We start from the raw sequence: 12,307 nt of genomic DNA, 5'->3' as shown, positions 1-12,307 counted from the left end.
TATTACCTAGGAAGAAAAAGAAACCTTGTAGAATACTGACTTTGGAAACCTAAAGAAAAAGTGATATGGGAGATCATAAGTAAGAAATTTTAAGTATATGTTTTATCTTCAAAGGAATGTGCTAAAAGAATTGCAAAAGTTTCAGCAGAAGCCAAATTGGAAATTGATGAGGAGACTTACCTAAGCTCATTTAAACCTCACTTAATGGATGTAGTATATACCTGGGCAACTGGAGCTACATTTGCCCATATCTGCAAAATGACAGATGTCTTTGAAGGTATGGTTAAATTTTGTACACATATATTTCTTTCTGATATAAGAAATATACTTAGGATGGCATTGATTTACTAAACAAAAATAATATATTACTTTTAATTTTTGATAATAAAAGGAAATCTTCTGCCTAATGTAAATCAAAAATATTCTCCACGAATCCTTTGTATTATTTAATAAGCTCAGTCTGCTCATTATAACAGTTTATAATCCTGTGCCAGAGTCTCTGCAATCACAGATAAGGCCTGTTTATGTGGGTATATTTACTTTGGGTTTTATTCTCTTAGTAATAAACTAATGGCTTGCTATGCAATTCCACCAAAAAATATCAGAGCTAAATATGCTGTCCATCATTGCATTTCTAAAATCAATCAAAACTGTTACTCAACTGAAGAAAAATTTTAAATGAAGAAGTAAAGGTAAAGGGAATATATAAGGAGTAATTATAAGTGAATTACAAGAAGCAAATAATAAGCACAATATTTAAAGAAAACCATACTTAGAAATGCTGTATTCATTGCAAAAAGATTGGCTTACGCAGATTGTAGATATTTATAATGGTGAATTGTGTTTACACCAGACTTTCTTAAAAATGAAAATAAATGAGCTTGGACTTCATAGATACTTATTATAAGAACATTTAAAATTTTGAGAAAAATTATATTTTTAACACACCCTGTATACTATGCTTTTTACCCAATATTATTAAAGACTAATAGATTACTGAGTTTATGAACCTCTGCAACAGACTCAACTATGAGCCTTTACTTCACTACATTGAATTTTAATGGGTTTTAAGGTTTTAAATATTATAGTTTATAGTATATTATTTTTTAATTATGGTGTGCTGTTTTAGTCCTTTCCCTAAAGTTTATGTCTAAGCCTCCATTAAATGGTCATTAGTATTATGGTCCCAAAATCTTTTTCTGAATACTGTATTCTGTTACCAGGATGGTCACTATTTATTAGGTAACTACTGTGTGCCAGGAGTTGTGCTAATAAGCATTTTATATAATTTAGATCTAATCACCAAAGTAGCACATCAGAGTAGACATTATTTACACTTTGCACAAGGAAACTGATTTTTAAAAGGTAAATAATTTGGTCAAGGTCATGGAGGTGTATGTACTATATGATGGGACTATGATTTGAATTCTGGCCTCTGTGACTACAAGCACATGATAGTTGATAACTTCATCTAAGAACCATAATACCTTATCTTTGAGTTTTGGACCACCTAGAGACTTCTTAAATACTACCTAAAATTATACCATCTGTATCCACTGAAAATTCATGCTTGTAGGAATGGTAAGAAGGTCTATAATAATTGATGGTGGGTAGCTACTGTTGAGGCTGTGAGAAGAGAGCATGACATCCTCATCTCACCTGTGAACATTGCTTAACACGCAGAAACCCAGATAGATGTATGACAGGTTGTGTGTTTCAGACACACAAAGGCAATCAAGTACAGCATCACCACTCTTCAGTCTAACTTCTTTTTGGACCATAAGGATGAAACTAATCACTGTTCTATGCCTAAATTCTACGACTTGTTAATATAATAGCTCATATTTGTATATCTGCTTCTCTAAGAAGGCGAACACAATGGCATAAAACAATAGTGCTGCACTGTTTGTTTTGTTTGTTTAAGAAAAATGAAGGGACAATAGGCCTAGAAATATAGGAAGCCTTATAAAATTATTTTTGTGGATTATTTTTCTATTCTTTGTACTTAAATGAAAAAGTTACCACAGTAAGGCAGATAAATCCTAAACTGCTAAATTGAAGACAGTTTGTATCTTTTTTAATTAATTAATTTATTTATTTTTGGCTGAGTTGGGTCTTCATTGCTGCACACGGGCTTTCTCCAGTTGCAGCGAGTGGGGGCTACTCTTCTTTGCGGTGCACGGGCTTCTCATTGTGGGGGCTTCTCTTGTTGCAGAGAACGGGGCTCTAGGCGCGCAGGCTTCAGTAGTTGTGGCTCGTGGGCTCTAGAGCGCAGGCTCAGTAGTTGTGGCACACGGGCTTAATTGCTCTGCTGCATGTGGGATCTTCCCGGACCAGGGCTCAAACCCGTGTCCCGGCAGGCGGGTTCTTAACCACTGCGCCACCAGGGAAGTCCTGATGGTTTGTATTTCTGCCACCTATGAGTTGATGTTTTCCACAACATACTAGCAATTCCTGAAATCTATTTCAATTCCTTGAGGCTATTTCAGTGTCACAGTTTGCTTGAGAAATCTAAGGTTAAAAATTGAGGAATTCAGTTTATAACTTGAAATTGGGTCTAACATGCCAACACAATTTTCATGGTACCATTATATCAGCTATACCTTTCCTTTCTAAAATTGGGATAGCACATAAAAGCAAATTATGTAATTAAACAGCAAAAAAGTAACTGAGAACCTTGATTTATTTAGGATTTTTTTTTTTCTAGCATATGGTGTCTCCCCACCACAACCTTTTTTTTTTTTTTTTTTTTTTTGCGGTACGTGGGCCTCTCACTATTGTGGCCTCTCCCGTTGCGGAGCACAGGCTCCAGACGCGCAGGCTCAGCGGCCACGGCTCACGGGCCCAGCCGCTGCGCGGCATGTGGGATCTTCCCGGACCGGGGCACGAAGCCATGTCCCCTGCATCGGCAGGTGGACTCATCCACTGCGCCACCAGGGAAGCCCCCTTTTTTTCTTTTTACTATGTTGTTTAGTTCGTCCATTTCAGAATAGTCATTCTCTCCTCATCTTGTTACTGTACATGCTTTATATAATTGGAAAAATACTATAATCAAAGCTCTAGCCCATAGTATAGTGTGTCTTTATTTTTACAGGCAGAAAATGACTGCATTGGAACTTTTTAATGTGCTCTGGGCAAGTGTCTGATCATGTCATGTCATGAGCCTCAGGAGTAGTTTTAAGTATTTTTCAAACATTAGCTGGAGCTAGTTATCATTGTAATGATTAACACCATATGTTTGGGGGACATCTGATGTAAGAGAAGAGTTTATACTGTGATTCAGTTGAGGAATTTTGAACACTTCACATAGATAATTATTGCCTCTGTTATCACCCTGGAAAAAATGATAGAATATAATCATTTCTTATTTCCATCAATTAAATTTGGATAACAATTAAAAATGTCTGGGCTATAACCCATACAGATATGGGGTTTCAGTCTACTGATCCATTGTAGTAGATCCATTGTAACCTAGACAGGGCCATTACTATTTATTTCTGTCTATACAAAAACAATATTGTAGTCTTCACTGTGCATGAAGGATTTGCTTTCCACTAAGCACATGTCATCAGGAAAGCTCCTATGACGAATTATCACTTGAAAGTGTTTACTGTACTTCTGCCTGTCATAGGTGTTTTTGTTTTGATTTGGTTTTGGTTTTGGCTGCATTGGGTATTTGTTGCTTTGCATAGGCTTTTCTCTCTAGTTGCAGCGAGCAGGAGCTACTCTTTGTTGCAGTGTGTGGGCTTCTCATTGAGGTGGCTTCTCTTGTTGTGGAGCATGGGCTCTAGGCACGTGGGCTTCAGTAGTTGTGGCACGCGGGCTCAGTAGTTGCAGTTCGCAGGTCCTAGAGCACACAGGCTGTTCAGTAGTTGTGGCGTGCGGGCTCAGTAGTTGCAGCACGTGGTTCCTAGAGCGTGCGGGTTTCAGTAGTTGTGGCACGCAGGCTCAGTAGTTGTGACTTGCAGGCTCTAGGGCACACGGGCTTCAGTAGTTGTGGCACGCTGGCTCAGTAGTTGTGGCTCGCAGGCTCTAGGGCACGTGGGCTTCAGTTGTTGTGGCATGCAGGCTCAGTAGTTGTGGCTCGCAGGCTCTAGGGCACATGGGCTTCAGTAGTTGTGGCACACAGGCTCAGTAGTTGTGGCTCATAGGCTCTAGAGCGCAAGCTCAGTAGTTGTGGCACACGGGCTTAGTTGCTTCTGCGGCATGTGGGATCGTCCCCGCACTAGGGCTCAAACCCGTGTCCCCTGCATTGGCAGGTGGATTCTTAACCACTGCGCCACCAGGGAAGTCCCTGTCCTAGATTTTTAAAGCAAATGCTGTTTGGCACTACTCTCTTCCCCCACCACATTGTCTTCTCAACTGCCTTTCCACTAGCATAGTTTTAGGAGACGGTACATCAGTGCTAGAAGGGATTTTCCAATGGATTTGTTTTTTTTTAATACTTTTGCTAATAATAGTAGAGTAACATTCTATTAGTATGTATCTGTTCTGTGTTTAAAGTTTGGCACAGTTTTAGTACTAAATGAGTTAGTAATTAGTACCTGATACTTACTCATTTAATGAATAATTAACTGGGACCCTAGTGGGATCAGGAATTGTGCTGGGTGCAGTGCAAGCAACAGTCTCTGCCCTCCAGGAATGTTTTCAGCCTAAGCTGGGATCTAGCGGTAAATGATTGCAGGAAAATATAATTATGACCCTAACCTCAGGCCTCAATAACCACTTAGATAGGAGTTATTAAATCAGATTCAGGGCATGAACTGTGGGGAACCACTTTTGCAAATGCCAGAAAGCTGGAGGTAGAAACAAATACCTCTCCAGATAAAGAAATGTGCTGATTTCCGTCCTCAATTAGAATGGTGTTAAGAACCTCATGAGCCTGATGTTTATAAAATTACCCTTAAAGCATGTGTGCTCAAATGTCCATCAGTGGGTGAATAAATAAACATAATGGGACAGTATTCTACTGTAAAAAAAAAACTGAAGTACTGATTCATGCTAAAATATGGATGAATTTTGACCAGATTAAGGTTCTAAGTGAAAGAAGGCAGACACAAAAGCCACCTATTGTACAATTTCATTTATGTGAAATGTCCAGAATAGGCAAATCTGTAGAGACAGAAAGTAGATTTGTGGTTGCCATGGGCTGGGGGAAGGTGGAAGGGGGAGGGGTGTGACTGCTTAATGGATATGGGTTTCTTTTTGAGTGATAAGAAGATTCTAAAATTAGATAGTGATTACGGTTGTACAATTCCAAATATACCCAAAACCACTGAATTTGTACACTTAATTAAAAGGGTGAATTTTATACCCTGTGAATTATATTTCACTGAGTTTTTCCAGCGTGTGATGTAAATCTGAGGATAAAAACAGGCAGTGACACTGGGGTACATGCTTTAAAGTGGTAACTTTTATGTGTATTTTACCACAATTTTTCTTCAAAAGCAAATGACTAGGGCTTACCTGGTGGCGCGGTGGTTGAGAGTCCGCCTGCCGATGCAGGGGACACGGCTTCGTGCCCCGGTCCAGGAAGATCCCGCATGCCACAGAGTGGCTGGGCCCCTGAGCCATGGCTGCTGAGCCTGCGCGTCCGGAGCCTGTGCTCCGCAACGGGAGAGGCCACAACAGTGAGAGGCCCTCGTACAGCAAGAAAAAAAAAGAAAGGCAATGACTAGTAAGAATTCAGTTTTGCTTTCCACTCTGGCAAGACCAGAAAAAAAAGATTTGTAACAAACGGTTAGGTTGTTAGTGTGTATGTGTATGTTTCTGGTCAGCTTCAGATAGCCTGGGGGGATGGGTAATGGCTTTGTATCTCTTATCTAACACTTAATCTAGGTGGTCCTAATTGATGAGGCAGAATGATTTCCAAAACTGGGAGTAAGGAGAGCCCTTGTATTACAGAGAACTGCAGTAGGTAAGAAGTATGCTGGGTAATTCACTTCTTCACGGTAGGCTTCATTCATCCCCTTTACGCTGCAGGCAGCTATGGACAGTGTTTGTACACACAGGGTGATTTGTTGACAAGACTGAGGTCAGCAGCCACAGCCATTGTATGTGCAACCCCTGTACCGCCTGGCCTCATTTTTCTTAATTGTTCTCATGTCATCTGAAACTGTCAGAACTCATTTTCCAGAAATTGAGTGGGAGTGCTTACAAAGTGTGGCAGTGTTTGCTGCCTCAGATGTGCGTTTAGTTTCTTTAGCTTATCTTAGCAATATACTTCATGTGGTTGGGCCTCTGATAGCTTTTGCAGATCCTGGCTATTAACATGAGTTTCTCAATTTGTAGAAATACCAAAACAATATCAGGTTATCTGTGATTCCCAGTACACATTTGAAATCAGTCAAAACAGAGTTTGTGAGCCAGGGTACCTGGCTCTCCCATGCCCTGCACAGCAGTTTTATAAAGGACTTCTTTTCAATTCTAAATGACCTGTGAAATACACTCTGTTCCTTTTTAAAGTCCTATATATATTTACATTTTTAACCATTACCTAATTTAATTCTCTTTAAATAGAAGTGTTTGCAAAATACACATTTAATATCTGGCTGCATGAGTCATGCGATATTCATTACCTTCTCCATTCCAGCCCCCACCCTCTCTCTAGACACCCAGAAGTTACTGCGACTGGATTTCCTCTTTCAGTGAGAGCAGGACTGGAGCTCAGCATTCCTAGCACCTGAGAACAGAAATGACAAATATAGCCAACATTTATTGAGCTCCTGTTGTGTTACTGACACTTAAGCACCCTACATGCATTATTTCATTTATTTCTCACAATAACCCCATTAGGTATAGGAATTCTTGTTATCTCCACTTTATAGATGAGTAAACTTAAAGTTTTTAATATGTTAATAGAAATGATTTGGAAGGAAAGTATTGAGTTTACTTTTGGGAACTGTTGAGTTTGAGGTGCCTATAATATGTCTGGGTGATCAGCTTTTTGTTGGCAATAGTATCTAGCTGGAATTGATAGCATTTTGTTTTTGTAACAGTTGTTTTTATAATTATGGCCTATTTATAAAAAATAAGTGAGCAGCTTTCATTTACTTAAAAGCGTTACAGCAAACATGAGTGATACGCTAATGACTGAAGTTTGTGAAATACCACCTTTAAAGATAAAACTTAGGGTCTACAAGTGATTATCCTAATACAGAAATATCACACATGGACCATCCAGAACCTTATGTTTGAATCAGGACTGAAACAGACTCACCAGTGCTCCTACTAGTGTTTGCATTAATGGTATCAAAAGATTTTTAAGCAGTAGAGGAGCACCGTTCCTCCTGGGATGCAGTGTGTGGGGGATAGGCTCCTTACCTGCCCTTGTTGTGTTGCTTGTGCCTGCACATGGGGGCCCAATGGAAGAGGGGACTAGGAGCTGCAACACTCATCCAGGGGAAGAGATAAAGGTGCTGTCCATTTCTCAAGTCATGAGTTTACCAGTGGAGCTAGGAGATGCTCCCTTCTGATCCTACAGTGGCTGGTGTCCATCTGGCAGCCTCCTGTACCTAGGGAATAGGCTAATCCTCTTCTTACCCATATTTGTAAAGCTGGTTGGTTGTGTTTGCTTCATGGTTTTGCTTTCAGCCCCATCCTTTCCCCCATTGCAACTTCAGGCTGTTTTGTGCATTTTTATCCTGTCTCACCCAGGTAACTGTCCTCCAGATATCTCTCTCTCCCCTCTCCCTCTCTCCCTCTCTCCCTCTCTCCCTCTTTTCCTCATTTAGGCCATTAATTGAGCTTTCTCCTTCCCTGGTCCTGTCTGTTCATAATTTTCTCAGCCACAGTCACAGCAAAAACAAACGAGTATCTTCAACTTTTATAAAGGTTTCAGCTTGTAAAGATCCAAGATTTTTCTTCCATGAACTCTTAGCCTCAAAGTTTAAAGGGAAGCCATTGCTGTAAAGGGTGGCTAATATGGTTATCTCTGCCATTTCCAATGAGGGTATCAGATTTCTTTTCTAATCTTAGATGTAAAACTGTTAACCTGAACCTGAAAGGTGTTAACCACCTCTAGGGTTTCTCATTTGTAAAATGGTAGTAGAATGTTGGATGTGGCTAACGACAGTCTCCTCCTACTTGGAAACAACATCTTCGGTGAAATCACTATGTTCTTCTGTTAAAGGTTACTAGTAAAAGAAGCAGCATTTGTTCTGTTTTCAAAATCTTAATATAGTTTATTGGTGTCAGAATGAGTTGTCTCAGTAACAGGAAGTAAACACCAGGTAGACATCACATAGCTGCTTCCTCATTCTCTTGGAGACCTGCTGTGGAGAGGACACAGCCACTGCTTAGAGAACTTTCCTTCTGAACCACAGTTCCTTTTTTCTAGTCATGGAGGGAGAATTAGGAAGCAACTGATATTCTTGTTTTTCCATCTGCCTTACACGCCACCAACCTGGATCAGTCTAATAATTCACTTTCTCTACTCCTGTACTTTCACAGCAGAGTTCTACTGGAGAATAATTGTATGATTTGGTGTCATCAAAAGCCGGTCTGTAACCTCAGAATCACATTAAACCTTCCTAGTAATAATAGAAGTAGCAGGAGGAGGAGAGACTGTTGAGCACCGGCTGGGTACACTTTTAACACTACCTCATGTAGTCTTCCCCACAGCTTGCTAGTACAGTCCCTCGAGTAGTAGATGCCATCTACTACTTAGTTTTCTTAGCTATAAAGTGGGAAGAGTAATAGTTCCTATCTCGTATTGTGAGGTTAACATCATGCATGTAATCCCTGGTCCATGTCCAGAGACTGTGTCCTCCATGCAGGACTTCTCTCTGGCTCTGAGACTTCTCTTAGAGGCAATTCCAGATCCTCACTGCTCTCCTTAAGCATCTACCTCAACTTTGCCCCAGATTTCTAGGTGATCACTCCTGCATCAGAGGAAAGGGAGATGCCACTAGGCCTGTCTTAACCTAGAAATTCATGGCATACGTCCTTTCCCTTATTTTCCTCTTCAGAGGAAATTGCACTCAGTTCCAGGGCCGCCTTCCACTGTTTTCTGCACCTTCGCAGTGTTGAGTCACGTCCTTTCTGCTGCCATTTTAGCATATGAATATGTTGATATTTCTCATCCACGTCTTCTCCAGCTACCAACATAACATACAGTGTTTAAGAGCAAGAGCATATATATCCTGGTCTTAAATCCTACCCACTCACTAGATGAATGATCCTGGGAAAGTTAACTGTGCCTGTTTCCTTAGCTACATAATGGTAATAATAATAGCTCTTATCTCGTATTGTGAGGTTAATATGCATGTAGAGCCTTTAGTACAGTGCCTGGCACAAAGTAGTCAGTAAGTGTTAGCTGCTGCCATCATTTTTTAGTAAGTTATTTTGTTGTCATCATCCTCCTCAATCCCTCAATCCTTTCACAAGCCAGGCTTGGAAAGAGTAGTCGAGAATAGACCACCTTCAACTCCCTACCTCCCATTTCCTTCTTGAGCCATAGTAACCTAGTCCCCCATTTCACTGAAATTATCACAAGTCATTACTCTGATTGCTGAATTAAGACAACAGACTCTTTGTGACTGGGTCCTACTTGCCAATTTCCACTACTTCCTACTTCTTGAAACCCATTACTGCAAATTCTTTGGCATATTTCCTGACAATGAAGATTTATAACAGAAGTGAGGAGCTTAGAGTATGACCTGAAAATCTTACTGAATATTTACAGTTTTTTCTCGATTATTTTAAATGTATAAACAATTTAATTAAAACTGAAATTTATGAAAGTAATACATTTATTATAGAAAATATAGATAAATCATTTTTGTGAGGCACTATAGTATAATATGGTTAAATGCTTGGGCTGTAGAATCTTACTGTCTAGATTTAAATCCTGACTCCATCATATACTCCCGGCTCTGACCTTGGTCAAGTTATAATTTCTCTGAGCTTCTTTTCCCCCTCTGTAAAATAGGGATAACAGTACTTGTCTCATGGAACTGTAAGGGTCAAACAAGAAAATTTACACAAAACATAGATTATAGACCTGCCACAAAGTAAGTACTCAGAAAATGTTGGACATAACCCTTTTTTAACCCTTTTTTCTTGAAACATGCTCAGCCTTATTTCACCTTTCCTTGATGCCTAAGTCTTATTATAAACATTAATTACTTTACTCTCCTATAATAAGAAAGCCAGGGTTATTGTAAGATGTGTGTATATGTGGAGGTGAGATGTCAGTCTTGACCCTACTTCTCCAAGAACTCCATGGACCTTTTAATGGGAGAAGAGGAAGGACAATAAAGTATGAACTTTGAATATTTTGGTTTAAGGACTGTATTATGACCTTACATTCCTTTAGCGCTTTGCCCCTGTCACAGAATGTGTGCATCTCATATCTCAAGTGAGACAAATCCAGTTAGGTAAAGTAAGCCCTCTGTTTAAATTGCATTTATCATCATTTACCTTACAAATGAGAAGGGGAAATAAGAGTAGAATAAGGGCCTAGATCATAGAGCTAATTACTTAGCTGAATCTTTCCTAGTATCCAAGTCACCACCCAGTCTTCTTTCCTCTAACTCCAGGTGTCTCAGCTCACTCCTTTTATAACCAAGTCTAGATGAGGTGAACATCCCATAAGTAGGAGATGATAGCATCCTTTTAAGAGAGGTATCCCCATTGATCTTTCAAGTTGACATACGTGCTGGTGGTCCTTTTGTTGACCAATCTCATCCCATAAACCTCTCGCTGTGAACTAGCATCTTTGTGTTCTGCTTGCCCTGGCCCATAGGTGGGTTCAGAAACCAGGCATGTTGTCCTTATCAGCCCAAGCCCTTGTGCAACATTTTCTCAGAGAGAAAAGGTGCTGTACATGTACATGGGCACTTCCTGCTAAATCCTAATGACTCTCTTAGGTACATGGCTTATATTTTTGCCTTTGTCTAAGCTCAAATTCCATTCTGCTTTATAAGTTAAATCTCTCTACTGTTTTTCTCCCTTGGGTACACTGTACCATAATGTGGAAGGCATTAAAAGGTAAAAAGGAGCCCTCAACACTACACATCGAGTGTATTACAAGAGCTTGATACATGTTAATGAATTCTTCCAGTGTTGCAAGGAGTTAAATAAGGACCTGAAGTGTGAGTTAACAGCTTGCATATCAGAGAGAACTGGTATCCCTAATGTATTTCAGACATTAAAAATGAAATCCAAGAGTTTTAAACTTAGGCAGGTGGCACTTAAGAGGAAGGATCCCAAGGCCCCTCCTTGTGCAAGTCTGACAGAAGTGAAACAGTGTTTACAGCTTCACCTTTGATGCAAACACTTGTCTCAGACAGGGAGTCACATCCAGTGGGAAGAGACTGATCTCTTTTATGCTTCATTGAGGACACATTGTGTGAGGAAAGCACTGATGAAAGAGTCTATTTAAGGTCCAGAAGAATGATTGATTGCACCTTTAAAATGACAAATCTGATCCTGTTATTCCCCTGCTTAAAAATTCCCTGTTGCATTCTCTTCACAGGATAGTATCCAGAGGCTGTAGTAGGCCACACTCAGGGTCCTTGAATAGCTGCTTTTCTACATTGTCTCAGCGGTCTTCCCTTGTCACTGCCTGACAGGGACCTCATTCATAAGAGACCCAAGTTATATGTCACCTTTGCTACCTTTCACCCATGTTGCTCTCTCCTGTGCTCCCAGGGCATTTTGTTTACTTACCTATCTAAGAGCAAGTGTCAACACATTATAATAAATCCATGACTCGCTCTACCATTAGTCAAGGATGGGAATTAAAATCTTTGTAGCCTTCCTGGTGCCTAGCAGTCACCAGTCAAGTTTACTACTGGTTTACTGCAGGAGAAGTCCCTCAAAGTACTATTAGTTAATCACATCCCATGTTCACCTTCCTTGCATCTTCACAAAAGTTCTGCTATTCCTGATTATTTACACTTCACAAGTGATTTGTTTCCTTTTCTGTCCAGGCAGCATAATTCGTTGTATGAGGCGCCTGGAAGAACTACTTCGACAAATGTGTCAAGCAGCAAAAGCCATTGGAAACACTGAGCTGGAAAATAAATTTTCAGAAGGTCAGTATCCAGCCCATAAGCTTTTTCTAATAATTTAGTTAAATCCTGTTGAGACTTGAGCTCTTGACCACAACCTAGGAGAACATTTTCAGATGCTCTTCACTGGATTGCCATGAAGGGCCATGTAGTAGTGTTCAAAGAAAATATCTCTGTGTGTGTGTGTGTGTGTGTGTGTGTGTGTGTGGGAAAAAGTTTGTAAATGAATATATATAAAATCTCAAAATATTTATTGTGCACTTATTGTGTGCCAGACATTGTTTTAAGCA

At 40.0% G+C, this 12,307-nt stretch overlaps 1 protein-coding gene across 1 annotated transcript in view; it reads left to right on the top strand.

Moving 5' to 3' along the window:
- The window catches only part of MTREX (Mtr4 exosome RNA helicase), a 147,409-nt gene that overhangs the window by 133,879 nt on the left and 1,223 nt on the right, over nucleotides 1-12,307 (top strand). The window contains exons 26-27 of the mRNA XM_007469275.1: nucleotides 115-277; nucleotides 11,937-12,041. Coding sequence (XP_007469337.1) covers nucleotides 115-277; nucleotides 11,937-12,041 — 268 coding nt within the window. The remainder of the gene's footprint in view (nucleotides 1-114; nucleotides 278-11,936; nucleotides 12,042-12,307) is intronic.

This window comes from Lipotes vexillifer, unplaced genomic scaffold, assembly GCF_000442215.2.
Source record: "Lipotes vexillifer unplaced genomic scaffold, Lipotes_vexillifer_v1.1 scaffold810, whole genome shotgun sequence".
Lineage (NCBI taxonomy): Eukaryota > Metazoa > Chordata > Mammalia > Artiodactyla > Lipotidae > Lipotes > Lipotes vexillifer.
Note: the sequence above shows the minus strand (reverse complement) of the source record. Positions and strands in the feature narration are given on the sequence as shown.